At 35.2% G+C, this 23,067-nt stretch overlaps 1 protein-coding gene across 5 annotated transcripts in view; it reads right to left on the minus strand.

The window, feature by feature from the left end:
- COL4A5 (collagen type IV alpha 5 chain) overlaps window positions 1-23,067 on the minus strand; it is a 221,396-nt gene that overhangs the window by 66,524 nt on the left and 131,805 nt on the right. For 4 of the 5 annotated variants that reach the window (XM_044236048.1, XM_044236047.1, XM_044236044.1 and 1 more), the window contains exons 14-27: window positions 21,983-22,036; window positions 21,829-21,885; window positions 21,532-21,576; window positions 19,731-19,784; window positions 17,978-18,019; window positions 15,442-15,574; window positions 9,522-9,695; window positions 9,138-9,221; window positions 5,410-5,502; window positions 3,956-4,026; window positions 3,458-3,649; window positions 2,604-2,772; window positions 563-655; window positions 354-458 (exon numbers count right to left, since the gene is read on the minus strand). In XM_044236048.1, coding sequence (XP_044091983.1) covers window positions 354-458; window positions 563-655; window positions 2,604-2,772; window positions 3,458-3,649; window positions 3,956-4,026; window positions 5,410-5,502; window positions 9,138-9,221; window positions 9,522-9,695; window positions 15,442-15,574; window positions 17,978-18,019; window positions 19,731-19,784; window positions 21,532-21,576; window positions 21,829-21,885; window positions 21,983-22,036 — 1,366 coding nt within the window. The remainder of the gene's footprint in view (window positions 1-353; window positions 459-562; window positions 656-2,603; window positions 2,773-3,457; window positions 3,650-3,955; window positions 4,027-5,409; window positions 5,503-9,137; window positions 9,222-9,521; window positions 9,696-15,441; window positions 15,575-17,977; window positions 18,020-19,730; window positions 19,785-21,531; window positions 21,577-21,828; window positions 21,886-21,982; window positions 22,037-23,067) is intronic. The other variant, XM_044236046.1, reaches the window with a different exon arrangement.

A 23,067-nucleotide genomic window follows, 5' to 3' on the forward strand; every position in this document is an offset into this window, starting at 1 on the left:
GCTTAATGCAATCCATTCATTCAACAAGTATCTATTGAGTGCTTACTCTGTGCCAGGAACTTTTCTAAGCCCTGAAAATACAATGGTGAACACAAAAGACAATAATTCTGTAATTTTAAAAGCTTATACATCATTTTTGCATAACCATAATTTAGATATTTTCTTGTCTGGACTGCTTCAGATAAAGATAGTAAATTTATGGTGTATACATGTTGTGACTTTTCACTTACATTATTTACAGTACTGAGAAAAGAGGCACAGTTACCATATTTTATTTGTTGAGGGAACTATATCAAAGAATAATGTCATACTAACTAATTAAACTAGCCTGCCTGCTGCCCAGTCCTACATACCTTTGGGACCAGGTGGTCCGGGAAGCCCAATTCCAGGAATACCTGGTTCTCCTTTACTACCGGGTATTCCTGGCAAGCCTGGCTGGCCGGGAAGTCCAGGATCACCTATGGAGATACAGCAGTTTTTTTTTTTTTTCTTGAAAGGGATACTTTCAGAGAAAGAAGTCAGTAAGTGTTAAAGACATGGCCAAAAAAAATTCCTCACATACCTGGAAGACCTACTTCACCATCTCTGCCTGGGTTACCAGGCAGGCCAGGCTTCCCTGGCTGGGTTATGGTCTGACCTGGATCACCTTTAGGACCTAAGAACAAGAGGGAATAAACAGTGAATGAGAAGTGTTCACTTGACTACAGATGTCTTTTTAATTAAAAGCAAAACAAGAAAGTATCTATAATCTTTTGAAGATGCACACTAACAAGAACCCACAAGAAAAATATCCCCATATTATTTATCCAAGAAATATACCAAACAGAAGGATAAACTTTCAAAAAGAATAAGTAGACGACAGTTTTAAGAGCTTCCAGGATTGAAGAGGCCATCTATAAAAATATTTTTAAATGTAGGTCTAAAGAGCCTAACAAAACTGAAACTGCAGTAAACAAGAATTTTTTTTTTTTGGTTAACTAATGGCACCTTAAGGTTTCATGTTTGCAAAGTCCAGATACACCTACTTCTCATTAATTGAAGTAAGAACTTGAAATAGGCTCAGGACAAAAGTGGATCTCTAAAACCTGATGTAAAAAAGCACTAACTATGAGAGAAAAGATTAATATATGAGACTGCATTCAAATTAATTTCTGTTGATTAAAGACACCATATAGAGAATGAAAATGGCAAGCTGTAGTGAGTGAAAATTTTGCAGAATAGATAACAAACAATACACAGAATATATATATTTTAAAAATCCTAAATCAATAAGAAAAAGAAACAATCCCATAAAAAATGGTCCAAAAAACCACTTGAATGGGAATTTCAGAAATGGAAATCGAAACAGTCAACAAACACATGAAAAGGTGCTAAACTTTAATGTAATCAGGGGAATATAATAAAACTGTCATGAGATACATCACAATCAGCAAACTGACAAGGATGTAAATAGTCTGACAGTACAAAATGTTTATGAAGATGAAGAACAACAAGAAATCTCCAACACTGCTGATGAAACTGGTAAAATTGCTTTGAACATTATCTAGTAAAGCTGAAGCTGCATTTATTCTATGCTTTGAGAATGTGCGTCTTAAATACATACTCTAGCCTGGAGATTGGCAAAGTTTTTCTGAGAAGGACCAGACAGTAAATACTTCAGGCTTTGTGGGCCATAAGGTCTCAGTAGCAAGTACTCAGGTCTGCAAAATGTTGAGACTATGTGTAGGAGCCCAAAAGCAACCATAGACAATAGTGAGTAAGTGCAGATGTGTTCCAACAAGTTTCATTTATGACAATAAGTAGCAGGCCAGATTTGAATGCTGTGCTGTAGTTTGCTGATGTTTCCTCAGAGAAGTATATGCACATATACACCAGGATATATATATATGATGATGTACACAGAAGCATTATTCATAATATACCTGAACTATAAATGACCCAATTATCCATCAACAACAGAATGGATAAATATAATGTCACACACACATGCACGCATGCACACATACACACACAATGGAATACTATACAGCAATGAAAAGGAATGTACTATAGCTATACACAAAGTTATCATAAAGAATACTTACCCTATGATTCCATTATTATGAAGTTCAAAAAGAAGCATAATTAAAGTACTTTGTTTAGGGATCCATATTTAGGTGATAAAACTAGGGGCAAATGGAAGGAAATTATGCAAAAGTCAGGACAGTGGTTACCTCTGGAGAAATGGAAGGGGATCATGATCGGAAAAGGACAGAGAGAGGAAGATGGCGATTTCTAGGTTGATGGCAATCTTCCGTTTTTTGACATGTGTGGTATGTACATGTGTGTTTCCATTATAGTTGTTAAACTTTATGTACCATGTACTTAAAAATAACAAACAACAAAAACAATGAAGACAATCAGAAGAAATTTAAAGAGGGAACTTCCCCCCCTTTAGAGAAAACACATACACTATACTCCCTTGCTAAGGAGCTCTGAAAAGCCCAAATATAAATGGCCAGGGAAACAGATCTCTCATGAAAAGAAGCCAAGAATGGCCAGAAGATAATACATTTCTACTTTTAAGCACCAAATTAAAAACATAACAATCATAGTAAACTCACCTGGTATTCCTGGCTGGCCTGGATTTCCTGCCACACCTTGTATGCCTTTTTCACCTACAGGGCCTGGAGGGCCAAAACCCACAGGGCCCATAGGCCCCCTATTCCCTGGGAGACCTGGCAGGCCTGGATTCCCAGGGGGACCTCTTTCACCCTTAAAAGCAATTCCACCCTGAAAACGGAAAAATTTAATGCAGAAACATAGATATAAGTTGGTATATTGGTATTACTGAATATAACTAAAGAAATGATACAGCTATAAATATTTTTTTCTTAAAAGCTGTATTAGTGTATGTTATTAGAAGATGGGATGTGTGATCATTCCATTTATTCATTAATTCCTTCAACAAATATTTTTTAGTTCCTATTACGTGTCAGGGGCTGGTAATACAGCAAAGAACAAAAATAGACAAAAATCTCTGTCTTCATAAAGCTTACACTCTAGCAGTAAGTCAAGAAGTTTGTAGCTAACACATGGCCATCTACTCACACTAACCTCTAAGCTTACTCTATATAGAACCAAATTAGACTTCTGTTCTCAAGTCCAAATAAACCCAGACAAAGATATGTAGTATAAGAGAAGGGGAACTTCACACTGACCCATAAGCATCTTAACTTCCTGCCCACCTATTCCCAACCAATATTACTCAAATAGTAATAGATTAAGAAGATAAAACAACTGAGAGAAAAAGGTGGTACAGAAACCCAACATAGTCAATAACAATGTATCATTACTACCTACAGTTACATTCTTTTAACTACTAACTGGGCATTCATTATAGAACCAGGCTCATCCTAGGAAATATCCCTAAGTAACAATCTGACATCACAAAACTAAGAATATCAAAGCAACTCACAGGTTCCCCTTTGGGGCCAGGAAGCCCTGGCAATCCATCCTGTCCAGGGGTACCAGGTAAACCAGGAAGCCCAGGGGCTCCTGGGGAACCCAATTCTCCTTTGTCACCCTTCATTCCTGGAAAAGTGAGGCTATCACCAGGTTCACCTTTAGATCCAGGAAAGCCTGGAGGACCTGGAGCTCCTGGTATGCCCTGAGAGAAGAAAAAGAAAGAAGGGAAAAAGAAGAAAAGAAAAAAAATCAGTTTATTTTTTTTTCCCACATATTTTTCTCTCCAGTTTATCCTATCCACCCACCCAATGACATTTAGTGTACAAAGCTAAGAACAAAGTGAGTCATGTGAGTCAGGGAGAGTCAAGGAATTAAAAAGAACACAAACTGACAGAAGCACTAAATTTCTTTTATTATATATATCCACAAAAGAAAACCAAAGGGTAAATGGATTTCTTCTAGGTTTTTTTGGGGTGTATGTGTGTTCTATAATATACTCAAAACTTACTGTTAATCCTTTGGGACCGGTTAGACCAGCATGTCCTTTTTCTCCCTTCTGTCCAGGGAAACCAAGAGATCCTAATACATGCACATACACATACACACACACACACACACACACACACACACACAATAATGTGAACTTTGACCCTGAGCCCCTGACAAAGCTCATATAAAAATCATCACGTCAGGAAGTCAAGTTTTCAAATAAGAACCCCATTCTCAATCACATATAACAAGTCACATTTTTATTTTCCTATTTTACGCTCTCAAAATGAGCAAATCATCCTTACTTTTAGGTGAATCTATACGATATTGTATCCTTAAACGTTTCCAACTACAAAGCCTCTCAGAGCTCACAGCTACCAATTGCCAGGCACAGAGGTGTTAAGGTTCCTATAACCACCCTATTGCCAAGTGGAGAAAGATAAGGACACAGTCTGAAAATCTTACTTCATTCTGACCTAAACAAATTTTCCAAATCCCTATGAGTCCTTTCTTTAGTTCACCACTTCATAAAATTTGGTTTATGAGAAACATTTGGTGCTCAAAGACTAGAGGAAATATTACTAAAGAAGTGGTTTTCAAAATGGGTTCCTCCATCAGCTGTATCAGCATTACCTGGGTACTGGTTAGAAGGTTAGAAATGCGAATTCTTGGGTCCCCACCCCAGGTCTACTGAATCAGAAACTTTGGGGGCGGCACCACCAATATGGGTTTTTAACTAGTCCTCCAGGTAACTCTAATGTACTCCCAAGTTCAAAAACCACTAGACTGGAGGTACAAAGCTAGATTACTAACTTCCAGTGGCAGCTATAAGACCACCTAAAAATTTATTTCCAAGTGCTAAATGAATTGGTTTCTTTGGCAGACATACTAGACAGAAAGATAAGAGACATCCCTGACACAAACATAAAGTGTGATTTAAAGAGAATATAATATTGGGATATCCCAGAGGCAGTTGAGAGAGAGCTGTGGGTCTGATGGATATCAAATATAATTTTGATTGGAAACAGGGAAGGAGGAGTTATGTATAGAAAGAGAAATATGGGCAGTTGATTGCCAAACTACAGTAGAAGCCCTGTCCCTTAATGACACGTGATACATCCCCAAAGACTAGAAGCTCTGCCACTGGAAACTGCACTCAGGGGCCAGACATTTTGAGCTTTTTCCCCAGCTTTTTGGAAGAAAGAAGTTTCACTCTGTATGAGTTATTTTCCTCACCATATGGAAAACAGGGAAGATATTTTTCTTGGAATAGTATTGTCAAAAGGCTTTAAGAGAAAATATTGGTAGCTTCAGGTATTAGAAAAAAGAACATAATTTATTTTGTAGCAGATAGAGGCATTTCATATTTAATTATTTATGAATATGAGAAACTGGCATTATAATAAAACTGAGCTCACTAATATTTAGCCAAGAGATATTTTTAAAAGGTTGCCCTGAGGCAGGATGTTTTACCTGGAAGACCTGGAAGACCTGGTAGACCAGGTTGACCTGGAGGCCCTGAAACACCAGTTCCAATACAGTTGAAGCAGGTGTCACCTTTGTCACCTAGAGAAAAGCATATTGAGAAACAATTTTTACTCAAAGGGGTATGTATGTCTTTAGGTAGCTTCTAAAGAAGTTAGCATCAAGGAACAACATTCCAACCCAATAGTGTAGTATAGAGAAGCCTATATTAGAATCAATTCATTTGATAAATATTTGCCAAGTGTCTATTATTTGCCAAGTACTGGTTCCAGGTGTCTATGAGATACTGGTAAACAAAACAGACAAAACAAAACAGGCAAAACAAACAAAACAGGCAAAAATCCATGCCTTCATGGTGTTCACATCCTACCAATGGAAAGGAATAATAAACAATGAAGGTAATAAATTATTAACACATATATATCAAATATAATATATATGTATAATATAGATATAGATATAGATATAAATGTATCAAAAGGTGTTACGTTTATAGAAAAAATACACCTGGGTAAATGTGATTGAACATGCTAGGGATGGGTGGCAGGTTACAATTTTAATAATATGGTGAAATGAGATGATGATATATGATAAAACAACTTAAAGGATGTGACATGTGCCTAATGAATGTAGAGGTACTCTAGGAAGAAAGAATAGTCATGTTCAGCCTTTTCAAGAAACGTCAAGGAGACAAGATTGCTGGAGTAGAGAGAGGCAGGGGAAGCACATCAGACAGTTCACAGGTTATAATGAGTGGTATATCATAACACATTACATAGGCCAATGTAAATAAAGCCTGGCTTTTACAATGAGTGAAATGAGAATCCAGTAAAAAATGTAAACAGAAAGCAAGAAGATATGACTTAAGTTTTAAAAGGATGTCTCTAGCTACTATATTGAGAACAGAAAGGATGTGCAATGATGGAGATAGGGTAACCATTTAAGTGGCTATTGCTGAAGTAATCTAGGAGAAATGAGGGCTCATCCCAGAGTGACAGCAATGAAGATGAGGAGAACCAGTTGGATTCTGGGTATATCTGAAAATAGAGCTCATGGGATTTTCTCATGGATCATACATGGAATACAAAAGAAGAGAATCAAAGATGACTCCAAGGTTTTTAGCCCAAGCAACCAAAAGGCTAGGGTGGCCTGCATTTTAAAAAGGGAAAATATAAGTGGTAAAATTATGAGGGAAGAGGCAACAAAGATCAGGACTTTAACTTGGTCAAATGTCAAGTTCAAAATGTTAAGTAGACAGCTGGATATACTAATCTAGAGGAAAAAAGTTATCTCTGGACAAGAGATATAAAATTCAAAGTCACTGGCAAATAAGTGGTATTTAAAGTCAGGAGAGTGACTGAATGAGTTCAAATACAGAAGAGGAACAAGGACTAAAATATTTGGGGCATTCCAAAATTATACATTGGATAAATAAATTTAAAATACATGCCAAAATGCAAATTAAGCCAAGACTTACTATAAAGCTACAATAATTTAGATAGTCTAGCTTGGTGGAAGGAAAAACAAACAGAACAATGAACAAAACAGAGAGGTCAGAAACAGACTCATACATATGGTATCGTTAAGATTTACAACAAAAGTGCTAATGTGATTCATTGGAGAAATGATAGTCGTTTGTACTACAATATTGAGCCAATTCAATATCCATATGGAAAAAGTACTTTGATGCCTGCTTTAAACACAAACATTACTTGAAGACAGATAAAAGATCAAAGTCAAAATGATAAAGCTTTTAGAAGAAAACACATAGAAATATCACCTTGGGATAATATCTTGGGATAAGCAAAGATTTCTAAAATAGAACATAAACAACACTAACCATAAAAGAAGACATTAATGATTGGATTTATTCTAATTAATAACTTATGCCAAAAAAAACCATGAGTAAAAAACCAAGTCACAGAATGGAAGAAGATGGTTGTGATACAAATATCTAACAACCCAATTAAAAATAGGAAAAAGGCACTTGACAAAGAGAATATACAAACTATAAGAAAAGAGGCTCGGCATCAATAAGTCATCAGGTAACTAGAAACTAAAACCACTTTGGAAAAATGGTTTGGTGTTATCTATGCAAACAAAACCTGCAACTACCCCTGTAACACAGCAATTCCATTCTCAGGTATACACACAACAGAAATGAATGCTTATGTCATACAAAATACATGTGTTAAGAATGTTCATAGCAGCTTTACTTACAATAGCCCTAGACCAAATGTCTGTTAACATTAGAATGAATATTCAGGTATATTCATACAAAGAACACCAAAGAGAAGTGAAAAATATTGCTAGAAACAAAAACATAGGTATCCTACAGACATAATATTGGACAAAAGCATCAGACACAAAAGAGCCCATACTGTATGAGTCCATTTATACAAAGTTCAAGATTAGGCAAACTAATGTATGATAGAGGATAAGCTAGTGGTTACTTTTGGGAGTGCTGACTAGGGGGCACAAGAGTCTTCTAGAGTCCTGGAAAAGTTTTGTATTTTTCAGGGGAGATTATATAGATACATTGATATACATATAAAGAGATTGAGATAGACAACTATACAGAAAGACAACTATACTATATAACTATAACTATATATATAGACATATCTATCTCTATCACTACTTCTATATCTAATATATTAATAATCCAAGGAGGTATGAAGAAAATCAGGACAAGTGAGGAAAGTGTTTAGAAATGGAAAAAGAGTAAAAAAAGATATTTGGATTACCGGGGTATAGGCTGCTGGTGACTTTGACAAAAACAGCATCTATGGAGTGGTGGATTAGGGGAGTAAAAACTTGATTGGAGTAAGAGTATCCAGAGATGGTAAGTAGAAAATTCTGGAGGAGTATTGCTGCAATGGGAGCAAGGGAATAGAGCAGGATCTGGCAGGGAAAGTGGGATAAGGTATTTTTTAGTTGGGTGAAAAAAGGTGTATTTGTATGCAGCCAGGAATGATCCAGTAAAAGGGAAAAACTGACAACATGGGAGAGGCAGGAATTTCTGGAATGAAATCCTTGGGAACACAAGAAGGAATGGAATCTACTGTACAAATAGAAGAACTGGCTTTAGATAAGAGCAGTGATAGTAATAGGCTGGAGTGCAGAATGTATGTGCACAGATTCAAGTAGGTATAAATGTGATAGTGGTAATCTGTGAAAATTCTCTTACTGCTTCAGTTGGTCAGTGGAAGTAGAAGCAGGTCAACATCTTAACATGAGAATGGAAGAGAAGGTATTAAAAAATTGAGGAGAGAAGAGGAGGTGTAGGCTCAGAAGATGTGATAATTTGGAATTACCAAAACTAGGCTTTTGTTCCAAGTGAGTACACACAATCAAGTGAGAGAAGAGTGAAGGAGGCAAGGGTTTATACATGGGATTGTTTACAATGATTGATCCTGACATTTATAGGTTATGAGGGAAGAAAGAATATCAAAAGGTTGAGGGAGAGTCAAAGTTGGTAGGTATCAGTGAGGCTGAAGTAATACCGGAGTCAGGTTATTATAGGTAGTGAGCTAGAAAGGATACAGTGGTCAGAAAATGGAATTCATGAAATCAAGATGATGTAAGTTGCACTACTGGTGATGAGATGGTCTTGGGAGTAAGACCGTGACAGTGAGTGACTTAGGTACAGTGGAGGATAGAGGGCATTTGGCTGAAGATCTGAAAGAATGAAGGAATGAATATGGGGGTCAAACCTTTCACTCCTTGTTCTCCTTGGAGTCCTCTATCACCTGGCAATCCCGGAGGGCCTGGAGGGCCTGCTTCACATATCTCATCACCTGAGACAAGATAAAGGATAGTAAACTAATAGTGGCAGAATATCCAGAAGACTAAACAAAAAGAAAGCAGACTAGAAAATAAGATCTATTTTCAGTTACTTCTCTGCAGTTATACAACTACCTATAAGCATAAGGAAGATATAATATTGGCGATAATTTCAAGAGAAAATTTAAACATCAAAGAATCACCAAAAATCAAAAGTAGAAAAAGCAGTAGAATAGTGCAAACCTTCAGCTGGATTCACCTACGAATGAAAACAAAACAAACCCCACAGAATTTAGGAGAGAAGTATAGCTTACTAGGAGGGATGTGAGGGCCAGGAGGGCCAGGAGGCCCTGGAAGTCCGGGAGCCCCAGGCTGTCCATCAAGTCCAGGAGATCCAGGAACAGAAATTCCAGGTGGACCTTCATCACCTTTCTGTCCCCTTTCTCCAGGAAAGCCAGGGGGGCCAGGAGGACCAGTAACTGCAGTCCCTAAGATTAAAAAAATAAAGTGATCAAAATTATCTTATTTTAGAGATACTACTTTAGTTCTCAATGAGACATAAATAATAAGATCTTCCTTTAATTTATAATGCCAGTTATGTTATTTTTTTTCTATAAGAATTGACATCTGGAAAAGCATGAAAAGTTTTAAATAATGTAACTACCAGTTTGAGTGTAAGAAAGAATAATTTAAGGTAGCTTTACTACTTTGGGAAATGTACTTAACAACCCTCTACTTGCTCTTCTTTGATGCTATGATCTTTTAATCTAAGAAATACTAGAAAATATTAGGAAGAGAAAAAGAAGCATCTCAAAGTTTTCATGCAAACGTGGCTCTATTTCTGGACACTCTTCTGCACTACCTATTCCTGTAACATGAATGCATCTTTTTATAATAATAAAAATAATCATTATAATTATAAAGGATTTGAATAATGCTTTCAGAACTGCTAAGGAAAATATACACATCTTTGTTCTTTTTCAAAACTATCTTTATAATGATATACTATAAGTGGGCTAATTGAATTTAAATTAAAAAAAGAAAATGCTTTGGGAAAAATTCAGAAATAAAATATTAATAGGATAAAAAAAGAAAATGCTTCTATTTTCATGAAAGAAGATGTTAGTTGAAAAAATGAATAAAAACCATCTTTACTAGACTTACAAATTTATCTTCTAAGTGCATTTTAAAATCAGTTTGTCAGTTTCATTTAAAAAATACTGGAATTTTGAATGAGATTTATTTGAATTTAAAGATTTAATTTTGGGAGAATCATCTCTTTATAATATTGAGTTCTCATATCAAGAAATTAGGTCTCTCCATTATTTATTAATTTATATTATTTAATGATATCTTATAGGACTCTGAAGAAAGGCCTTACACATCTTTTGTTTGGTTTATTCATGGGTTAATTTGATTACTACTATGAATTTTATTGCTATTACTATTGTTAACTGGATTTTTTTCTCATACATTTTATTTTTTTACTGCTGGTAAAGAGAAAGACAAATTATTTAAGTATGCAACTATCATATCTGTCCACCTTGCAAACATTCTAAGTTCTGGTAATGTGTCATTTGATTCTTTTAGGCTTTCTAGGTAGATTATAGGGTTTGTGAATAACTCAAATTTGGGGATTTGTTCCATCCTTACACCTCTTTTTTCTTCCAGATGTAGTGTACTGGCTGGTCTCTCCAGTGTAATGACAAAGGGTATAGACAATTCTGAGTATGTGTATCTTATTTTTTACTTGAATGTGAATGTTCCTGATGTTTACCACAAAAAGTATGACATTTCCTATACAGTCCTATACTTCCTATATGCAGCAGCTTCATCAAGTTCACTTTTAAACCTAGTTTTTTTTTTTCTTTTTTAAAAGATTTTATTTATTTATTTATTTGTCAGAAAAAGAGAGAGAGAAAGCACACAAGCAGGCAGAAAGGCAGGCAGAGGCGGAGAGAGAGGCAGGCTCCCTGCCGAGTAAGGAGCCTGACGGGCCTCAATCCCAGGACTCTGGGATCACGACCCAAGCCAAAGGCAGCAGCTCAACCCACTGAGCAACACAGGCGTCCCTAAACCTAGTTTGATAACTTTTTTACCTTTCAAAAATTGAATGAGCATTGAATTTTACTCTTTTCTTAACAAATATTGGTCCATTCTCTTTTAATCTGTCAATATAGTCAATTACAATAATGTTGAACCATCCTTGAAATCTTAGGGTAAAATCTAGTTGGTCCTATCATCATATTATTTCATATTTTTCTGGATTTGCAAATATTTTATTTAGGATTTTTTTATATTCATAAATGAGAGTGAATTATAATTATTTCTAGTGCTATCTCCTTGGTGGTTTGGTGTCAATGTTATAAAATTAAATGTCCTTTTTTTAAAAAAAGTTCTGAAAAAGTTTGTAAAATATCAGAATTACTCACCCAACAACTTAGTAGAATTCATCCACAAAACTATATAACCACCTATAAAATGTTTTTTTTCATAGAAATCCTTAACATTTCTAAATCTTCCATGGTAATTAATCTACTAAGGTTTTTTTACTTTCTCAGGAAAATTTTAGTAATTTGTGTTTTTTGTTTCATGAGGAATGGATATTTCATTTAGAATTTCCAATATATTGATGGAGTTTTACAGTTTTCTTGTAATTTATTGTTTTTCAGAGTCCATAGTCTCTCAAAATTAATTGTATTTATGGTAATAATACTTTATTGATATTATTTGTGCCTTCTCTTGTTTTTCTCTTGATCATATTTTTTCTTATTTTTACCTTTATCAAGTTTTTCCTTCTATTTTGTTTATGCTTATTTCAGTTCTTATTATTTTTTTCAAATTAGCTCATTTATGTTTAGTATCACTAATTTTGTGATACATTAAGGGCACCACTTTGGCTATGTTTAGTAAGTTTTGATTATAAGGCTGTTTAGCATTTAGTCATTTCTCTTTATTTCTTGCTTACCTCTAAAGTTATTTACATATGTTCATTTTAATATACAAATGTAAAGATATTTGGTGTTTACTGCTGTTAATTTCTAACTTCATTTCACTGTGGTCACAGAGCACAGCCTGCAAAGAATTTTTTAAATTTTTTGACAGGATTTAATCCCCTTAATAACTGTACACAGGGTACCATAATAAGCCTGTTTTACAGATGAAGAAACTGAAACTCAGAGAGTGAATAACTTGGCTAAGATCTCCATGACAGGAAGTGGTTAAAGCTAGGATATGAACGGAGATTGAGATCATATAATTCCAGAGTCTTGGACCAAATGCTATGCCAGCTGGCCTTAGTACTAACCAGAGAAAAAATTCTGAATCAAGCTGATTGGATTTGCATGTTGAAGCATGGCATACATACCAAAAAGTGTAAGGGTATATGGTTTAATACATTATCCAAAAGGAACACATCTGGTAACCAGTACCCTCAAGAACTAGAACATCACCAACTCTCCAGGAGCCCCTTCATCTACCCATCCCAAGTCACTGCCCTCTCTTTCCCAAGGATAACAAATATTCTAACTTCTGAATTAGTTTTGCTTGTTTTTGAACTTCATTGCAATGAAATCATACAGAATGTACTCCTTTGTGTCGGGCTTCTTTCATTATGTTTGTAAAGTTCCAGTATTTTTGAATGTGGCTGTAAGTTCATTTTTACTTCTGTATAGCATCCCATTATTTAAAAATCATTTTAAAAGACTTTTTTCAGGGGGCACCTGTTTTGCTCAGTCAGTTAAGTGTCCCACTCTTGGTTTCGGCTCAGGCTGTGATCTCATGGGTGGTGAGATCCAGGCACACACTGGGCTCAAGTTCAGTGGCATTTGCTCCTGTCTGCTCTAAGATTCTCTCCTGCCCCTCCCCAAACTTGCACTCCTGTGTGTCTGTGTGTGTGCAAACATACACCTGCTCTCTCAATAACAGATAAACCTTTTTAAAAATGAAAGATTTTTTCTGATCTAGGAGAGATCTTTTTTGTAAATGTTTCACATAAGTTTGAAAACAATGTATATTCTTTGCTGCATACAACTTTTCTTTCTCCCACATATGCAGCTTGACAGTGTTGCTCAAATCATTTATATCCTAATTTATTTTTCACCTCCTTAATATGTTATCACTAGTAGTTTGTCAGTTTTTATTTTATATATTCAAAGCTGTACTTTTAGATATACAAAGTTTCATGACTTTTACATCATTGTGGTATAATCTGTCTATATCTATCCATATGAAATATCTCTTTTTAATGTACTTCTTGATTTGAATTCTATTTCATACTGTATTAGAATTGTTAAACCAGCTTTCTTTTAGATAGAAGTTGCCTAATACCTTTCAACTGCTTTATTTAAAAAAATTATGTCCTTTTAACTTAAATGGGCCTATTATGCACAGTACATATTCATATTTCAATTTTATTTTGGTTTTTGTCTTTTAATCAATGCTTAGTACTTTCACATTTATTGGAGTTGCTGATTTGTTTATGACTTCTCGTCATCTTATATTTTATTTTCTATTTACCAAAGTTTGTCTGTGTCTGGTTTGTCCCAATTCTAAATTATATTATGTAAATCCAGATTTTTGGTTATTCTCTTTTCTCAAAGGATGTATAAGTCATGCATTTTACTGGTAGTCTTCTCTAGTGGTTACTACTAAAATTTTGACCTATGTACTTAAACTTACATTTTTCTAAAAACTGAGAATTAATAATATTAGTATTCTCTCTTGCTAATAAGACAAAAAACCTTATGATTGATTTCCCCCTCTTCTCTCTGCATCACCTCATCCTATGGTAACAATGTGTATAATTATAGTTCCACAAAATATCTTTCCTAACCATTCATTCTTATATTTCACCCATTCCCACCCCCAAGTTCATCCTGAATTCATTTCCCTCTTCTTAGACTAAACCCTCCAGTAACTACTTTAGAGACGTTCTGGAGGTGGAAATTTTCTAAGTATCCTATCTTCACACTACAATAACAGTTTGATGTAATAAAGAATCCCAAATTCATAATTATTTTTCTTTATTACTCTGAAAATGCTCCAATATCTTCCTCTGACTCTCATTGCTTTGTAGGTGGTCTGCCTTTTCCCTCAGAGGGTTTTAAAGAGTTTCTTTTTATCCTTGAATTCTAAAATGTCCCTACAATATGTCATTATGTATTTGTGTATTATTATCTTACTCTTGCTTGGTGATTCATACACTTTCATAGGGACTCATGTTTTCTTTCAATAAATAGAAGTTCTCAGTCATTAATTTTGCAAATATTGCCTGTTGTACCATTCTCTCCTCGCTGAACTCCTGCATGGTAAATTTTAGAACTTCTGGGTTTATCCCTTGTCTCTTAATTTTTCTTTCATATGACCTAATTCTATAACTTTTTTGTTGCATCCCAGAAGAATTCCTTATCTTAATTTTCTAGACATAGTATGTGTTGAGTCTGCTACCTTGAAATTAGAAATTCAAAGTGTATCCTTAGAAAGAAAAGAACCCACATTTATTTTTTCTCCTTGGGGGGATCACTGAGTATCACTCATCTCATCATGTTATTAATTCATTAGTCAAATTTTTGAAGGGTAGGGAACAATAATTTATTAAACATATATGTTTGCCAGGTGCTACGCCAGATGACCTTTTCATATTTTACATAAATCCATATTATCTCTTCATTTTTGAGAACATCCAAATACACGTGCTGGACAAGGGTGCTACTCAGTCTATGGCCAAATTAGAAATGCTCCACTGTATTATCTATCTCCAATAAGGGAATGATACAACACTCAGTGCTGAGCCCCCAAATTTTATTGCACAGCAAAATCACTATAAGGATTTCTAAATAGATATTTGTGGAATTCTAAGTGGATAGTGTCAATTACTACCTTAATAGAGAAAATATTATAAAACTAGGCATTATTAGAATAGCATTCCCTTCCATAGCAGAATGAAAAACGTAAAGATTCATTTTGGATCACAGAAACACTGGGTGCAATTTATTAATAAAAGGTAGAAATTGTATTTTGGGGGTAAAAGGGAACTATCCAATGGATTTTTTTTAAGTACAGGTGAGAAATTTGGTGAGAAAGGCTATAGTATGAGTTGAGAAGTATCTGTCAATTAAAAAATACGCACGTCTTCTACTTCCCTGCTCATCCTGGAACTAGTATAATAATACCAGACATGTGGATTAGGAAAGATGCTACAAACACAAGAACATTAAGTACAGTCTCTTTTACCTGGAGGTCCAGGAAGGCCAGGTGGTCCCTGTATTCCAGGAAGTCCTCGCTCTCCTTTTTCTCCAGGCAAGCCGGGTAATCCAATGTTTCCTTTTTCTCCTACAGTTACACCAGTCCCAGGCCTAGGAATTACCTTTATTATGAAAGAAAAAAATAAAGGAACTCAAAGGGGAAGTGATTTGTTCTAAAAATAACCTATCAGCTACATATAATTAGTGTCATCATTTACACAAAGCTCTGCATGCAATATCATCAAGACAAGTACACATATTATGAGCCACATTCTGTATCACTCCTATCCTGTAACTGATTAGAAACTATTAAATACCAATAATAATATTACCACCCTGCTGAGCCCTAGGCTTTTGAGCTAGAATTTTTTTTGATGTCTCTCATCACATTCAGTTCATTCCAGTTACCTAAGCCTGATAATTCTTTACTGAAAATTTCTAATTCACCTCCTTCTTTCCTGTTGCTACAGCCACTATGCCCATCTTACACTTGGACTAACAGGAGCACCTCAGAGCATCTTCCTTTCAATCCAATCTACTGCTAGGATATACTCCTTAAAAATCAATTTCTCTGTGTTAGCTATCCTATTTAAGGACTCAAAATTGCTCACCACTTCTTACTATGTCAATGCTACTTTTCACAATGGACTCTGTCAAATCTCTTCTCCCTTCCAATACCTCTCTCACCTATTTCATCTCCTGTTATTTCTAGCAGTGAAGTTTTAGGAGAGTGAGGTCTATCTGATTATAACCACTTCATGGATCTTGCACACTCCTGCCCTTTGCTTTGAATATGCCATTTCAAATATCTATAATGCCTTCTCCCAATCTTTCTCTTTATCAACCCACATTTCTTTCTTCCTCTAAAACAAAATGAAACAAACTCATCTCTTTTAGGAGGGCTTTATTGATTAGAAACAACTGACTGATCACTCCTTTTCTCTTGGTCTTATTAGAATCTCACTGTCTAAAGAATTTCATGTTAAATAATTGAAATATAAATTAATTAATCTCATAGAGCTATAATGATAATTAAGCTTTAGATTTAAGCAAATGTTGAGCTGGCATACAAATCAACACCTACTGCCAAAGTACAATATTTCATCCTGATTCTATTGGATAGAGCTATTCAGACAAAAGGAGATTGAAAGTTGTGGGACCTGGAATGGAGATGATAGTTCAAAAGGGAAAGTAAGCTGCTGGATAGAAATGCATTCACAAAATTTCCATTTCTGGAACAGCTGGGTGGCTCAGTTCATTAAGCAGCTGCCTTCGGCTCAGGTTGTGATCCCAGACTCCTGGGATCAAGTCCCCCATCGGGCTCCTGGCTCAGCGGAGATCCTGCTTCTCCCTCCCACTCTGCCTGCTGCTCTCCCTGCTTGTACTCTCCCTCTCTGCTAAATGAATAAATAAAATCTTTTTTAAAATTTCCATTTCTTCTGATATTTATCAAAATGTTATTATCTCAGGGGCACTTGGGGGGCTCAGTCAGATAAAGGCGTTTGCCTTCAACTCAGGTCATAATCTTAGGGTCCTGGGACTGAGTCCCGCATTGGGCTCCCTGTTCAGCAGGGAGTCTGCTTCTCCCTCTTCCTCTGCCTCTCTTTCTCTCTCTGTCTCTCATGAATAAATAAGTAAAATCTTTAAAAATGTTATTATCTAATTTTATAAAGGAACTATTTTTCAGAGAACTAAAATTCTGATTTTAAAATGAAAGTGAATAAAAACTGTCTAAGATCTTTAAGTATATCCTCATTAGATTTGTTAAGTACTAAGTATCAATACCTGAGACTGACTATGGACAGCAAGAATTAATGTTACTCAAACATTTGAATATATAGACGTTATGACACCTGCACCTTTACAGATTCAAGGCAGTATAAAACCAAGAGTCTTACCAAATTTCAACCAAAGGAAAGCCAATATGTCAAACTGTAGTAATGATATTTTATTCATAATAAGATTGGAAATATATTTGACTTAAATTTCATGATGAATGCAAACATGACAAAATCTGCAAACCCCCTAATTATTCTTTCATAGAGCAGTTTCCTACATATGATTAAGAGCCCCTAGAAAGCACATACCCAAGGAAGAAAGAAGTGTGAATCAGACAATCACTAATTGAGAAAACCTATTAAGACCAAATCCATCTTTCCAGAACTCTGCAGGGGAAAGGGCCAATCCCTAGTTTCCCAAGTATCTTTTATTGAACTTTATAAGCAACACTTGCACCACCTGCTGGTTACTTGAGAAATAATTTGGCATTCATGATGCAAAACAACCCAGTGCCATAATTTTGAACCTTTACTATGGAGAAGCAACATATAGGAAGAACAATACAAGTCTTTGAGGTTAACATTACTGAAGTTTTTAGATGTAGACTTTTAAGCCAATAGAAATTACGAATGACTTGGAATTTTGTGTTCTATGAGGAAAAGGATAGGAATACTAAGGCACAAAAATAAGAATGCATTCATATAAATTTGCTAAATGAAGACTAAAATAAAAAAAAAACAACTTACAAGTCCAGGAGGCCCAGTTGGGCCAATGTCACCCTTTTGGCCCTGTTTAATATAAGTGTGAAGTAGATTAGTAAAAAAAAAAATCACATAAGAACACCAATTTCCTTAAAAACATAGCAGATAACTAAGTTTCAGAAAGACCCAGGAATCCATAATAAAATATCTCAAAGAGAAACACAACTTGAGGCAATGAGACAGTATTAAAATAAGTCTAGGAAGACCCATGATGTTGTCTCAGATATTTCCATTAGTGACAGATACTTTAGAGCTGATGGACTTAACTCTAATCAGCAACAGCTAATTAATTATAATTGCTTTGTGAGTTTCCTCTTAGAAACTAATGAAAGACAAATTCAGAGACAAAACAGTTACTATAAACCAGTAGGTACAACAGCACAAAAAACATGGCATGCAACTGTTATTCTACCAGCTAAGACCCAAGGATAGATGTCTTTCTCAACCCTGTTTTTGTTCTAGACTTGTTCATAGGAACTCTTCATCTATCTAAAAGCTTCATTTATTTAGTTTAAAGAGTTATTCAATCCTATCACTTTACTTACTACTTGAAAAAAAATCTTGTTGTCTGAGTATTTATTATCTTCCTTTATTCTGGCTGTGCCCCCTAGTCCAAGCTTGAAGTTGGATCTAGTTTAGAGATAAATCACCATTAAAACATGTGCCCTCTGGGTACATTCAAGTTTGTAACACCTTTTCTTCCCTGCCTGCAAAAAAATGCTTTTCAACATTGGTTTTCATATAAAGCAATTAGAGACCACAGAGATTAGAAAACTTGATATTTTGTGTTCTGCTATAAATAAGGGAAATATGTGCTTTGTACATTTTTTCAACGTCACTTTTAAAATAGATAACTAAATAAATGACTTCCAGTTAGGCTGTATAGCCAAATGAAAAAAAAAAAAGTGACAAAGAATTAGCCACAGACTTTCAGACAATGATTGCAAAGAGAATGGAAATGTTTAGTGGAGACATTCTAAATTCACAGCTAAAAGCCTAGTATGAGGACCTCACTAATATAGAGCTGAATCCACTTTCTAGACAACAAAAGTTTTGCCGATTCATGCTCAAAATGAAGGCACCAACTTTTCACAATGGAAATGCTAAAGTTAAACAATTCTTCATGTATTCCCATCACATGGATTGTGATTTAGGACAATGAATGAAAGTTTAGAGGAAATGATATAAAACACCAAAAGATGAATAAAGAAGGTATGTTTTGAATACAAAAGCTAGTTATTAAGAAATTTTTCATTTAGAACTCAACCTTGGGAGCACCTGGGTGGCTCAGTTGGTTAAGCAACTGCCTTCAGCTCCTTGAATCACAGGATAAGATTGAGTCCCACATCAGGCTCCCTGCTCAGTGGGGAGTCTGTTTTCCCCTCTAACCACTACTCTCTTGTGCCCTCTCTCACTCTCAAATAAATAAAATAAAATAATTCTTTAAAAAAAAAAACTCTTGGGAGGCGACTTGGTGGCTCAGTCGGTTAAGCCTCTGCCTTCGGCTCAGGTTGTGATCTTGGGGTCATGGGATCAAGCCCCGCATCGGGCTCTCTGCTCGGCAGGGAGCCTGCTTCCCCCTCTCTTTCTGCCTGTCTCTCTGCCTACTTGTGATCGCTGTCTGTCAAATAAATAAATAAAATCTTAAAAAAATTAAAAAAATTTAAAAACCTTGGAAGAGAAAAGGATTATGTTAAGTAGAATAAGACCAGTCACTTCAAAATATTAAAATTCTTACCTTTTCTCCATGCCTTCCTGGTTTACCGGGGTAACCAGGATCACCAGGCAAACCCTTTAAAATACAGAGATCAGGGTGACATCAGCAAAAATGGTAGAGTAAGCCCAGTGATGGGTATTTAGGAGGGCATGTATTACGTGGCATACTGGGTATTATATGCAAACAATGAGTCATGGAACACTACATCAAAAATTATTGACGACTATATGGTGACTAACATAACATAATAAAAAAAATGGTAGAGTCAGGATGTCCAAGCACCCTCTTCTCCATAAAAGCAACAAAGAACACTGGCAAAAAATGGTCAGAGTCAACTATTTTAGAACTCTAGAAATTAACCAAAGGCTTGTAGCAATCCAGGAAGTATTTGTTGGGGAAAACAAAATGACTTAATCTTGGTAAGATCACAGAGCTTTGTGACATTTTAACTTGCTCTAGTTCCAACACCTTTCCCCAGCCCCATGGTATCCTTGAAAACCAACAGCTCACAATCAAGGTGAAAACCAGAGCGTAGCAGCAAATGGAAGGGAAAGAACTAGGATGGAGCTTCTTCAAGTACCTATTCCCAAAGAGTTGTCATTTTTTGACCTGTCTGGTGACTATCTTTATTTGACCTGACTTGAGTTTTCACAGTGAAAACAGAGAACATATCTTTTCTCTGAAGATACCTGTCAAAACCAATCAGAGGTAATTATTGATCATCATGGCAGCCTAAACCATGAAACAAAGACCAATCTGTCAAGAGCTAAGGCCCTGAATTTACCTCCCCTTAAACCATTTTATGCTAAAGTAATTTATGATTATAGAGTTTACAAATTGAGGACTACCTATTTAGCAAAATCATCTGGAAACCAATTTATCTGATTTTAAGACTTCTAACTTCTAATCTTATTAAGAATTACTGCTTTCCTGCTTTCCTTCAGAATGGTCTCCAAAATTTCATCAAATTTTCTGTCCTTGAAAACCTTTTTTTTTATTATGTTATGTTAGTCACCACACAGAAAACCTCTTTTAACATCTATTGTGCATACTCTTGATACTAAGCCTGCTTGAAATAATATTCCTAGACTTGCGTGTTTTTATTTTCTACTTTATTTTGTAGTAATTATCTGTCAAAACTTTTATTGAAAAAAAAACTTATGGTTCACACAAAATACTGTATGTTTATGTTTTGAGCAGTTTTATTCATAATGGCCCAAACCAGAAACAACCAAAATATCCTTCCCAGGACAAATGGATAAACAAACCTGGATACATCCCCACAATCAAATACTTCTCAGCAATAAAAGGAATGAACTATTGATAAATAGTACAATGTATTATGCTATGTGAAAGACTCCTGATTCAGAAAGCTATACACAATATGACTACATTTAAATGACAATCTGGAATAAGGAATATCATAGGGATATAAAATAGATCAAATGCTGCCAGGGACTTTGGTTGGTAAGGGAGAAGATGACTACAAAAGAATGCTGGGGGAATTTTTGAAGGTTATAGAACTGTTTTTGATTTTAAAGCTGATTATACAACTGTATGTGTTTGCCAAAATACACAGAATTGTACACTGAAAATGGTTCATTTTACTGTATACATGCTATATCTCAATAAATCTGACTTAAAAATCAAACTTCGTTTTTTAACAAAGAAATTTTAAGTTTGTATTCAAAAGAGAAAGTATAATTTCCAGTCACAATAACTATTTCCAAACCCAAGCCTGTTTGCCATCCTGGTTCTCTAGAACCACATATAAATGTTATTTTAGGGGGTGAGGTGAAGGGGACAGGCTTTATCTACTCACTGGAATTCCTGGTTGGCCAGTCTCTCCATCTTTGCCCGGTTTACCCTATAAGATTAAAAGAAATGCAAGAATATAAATTTGTTATTTAGGAAGTATGAGATTAAAGAACATAACAAACTTTATCCCTGCCTTGGACTATTAAGTAAACTTTTCAGACTTTGCTATTACAATAAATAAATGAACATGACATTCTGAGACAAAGAAAGTAGGAATTAAGAGGAAAGAATAAAATTACACACACACACAAACACATATTTAAAATTTTTTCCAAAGAGAATTAGTGGTTATAATACTTACTCTTTTGCCAGGCTCTCCTTGCTCACCCTTCTCACCTTTCACACCACCTGGAGGCCCCTGTACACACAAAAGTGGTTTAAACACTGGTTCATGGAGTGCTATGTATCAATACCAATTTACATTAAATGACATTAAAGAATTTTAGGTGACTTACTGGAGGACCACGTAGCCCTGGAGGTCCAGGAGGTCCTCGGTCACCAGGAAGTCCCTACACAGTAGTAGGGGAAAGGAAAGCAACATTAATACTAGAGCTAGCTAAAAACACTTTTAACAAACTGAACTATAGACTCCTGCAGTATAACCAAAGATAATAGGATGTTTCTAATTCAAAGTTGAAATCTGCTAGGCAAAAGAACCAAGAGCCATCTTTGATTAATTCAGTTCATTTCTAATGTATGTACAAGCTGAGTTTTGAGGTAAATAACAATACCAGGTGGTGGGTATTATAGAGGGCACAGCTTGCATGGAGCACTGGGTGTGGTGAAAAAATAATGAATACTGTTTTTCTGAAAATAAATAAATTGGAAAAAAAAAGACAACACTTGAAATGAAATTATTAATGATACATTTTATGAAAAGCAAGAATACCTAAAACTAGGAGATATAGAGTCTATATCTCCTATATTTCACATACATTTCATATCATACATACATATCACATACATTTTGGCAGAGAATTAAATGACCCAATCCATATTGATGGTAGAGTTTCAGTACAATTTGTCCTTAATTCTTAACTTTATTATTAGCATTTAAGTGAAACAACAATGTACACACTTTGTTCAAGGGTGGTTCACTGTGCTATAAAAGATATGTATGATCTCATCTACTCTGTAGAAGCAAGGTATCAGATAATTATTTCTAAACGTGACAACGGTTTATAATGCCATCTTTCTCTTTGTATATCAGTGAAATATAGAGAAGACAGTCATCTAAGACAATGACCTTACCATGACCTAATTTTGTACATGAATGCATTATTCATAATAGCCAAAAATGCAAACAATACAAATGTCCATCAACTGATAAAGGGATAAACAATATGTGGAATATTCACACAAGGGAACATTATTCAGCCATAAAGAGAAATGAAGTACTGATACATGCTACAATATGGAAAAACGTGAAAACATACTAAGTAGAAGAAGCCAGACACAGAAGACCATATACTGTATGATTCTATTTATGTGAAGTGATCAGAGTCAGGAAATCTACAGAGCCAAAAAGTAGATTAGTGGT

Source organism: Neovison vison, chromosome X, assembly GCF_020171115.1.
Source record: "Neovison vison isolate M4711 chromosome X, ASM_NN_V1, whole genome shotgun sequence".
In the NCBI taxonomy this organism is placed as follows: Eukaryota; Metazoa; Chordata; class Mammalia; order Carnivora; family Mustelidae; genus Neogale; species Neogale vison.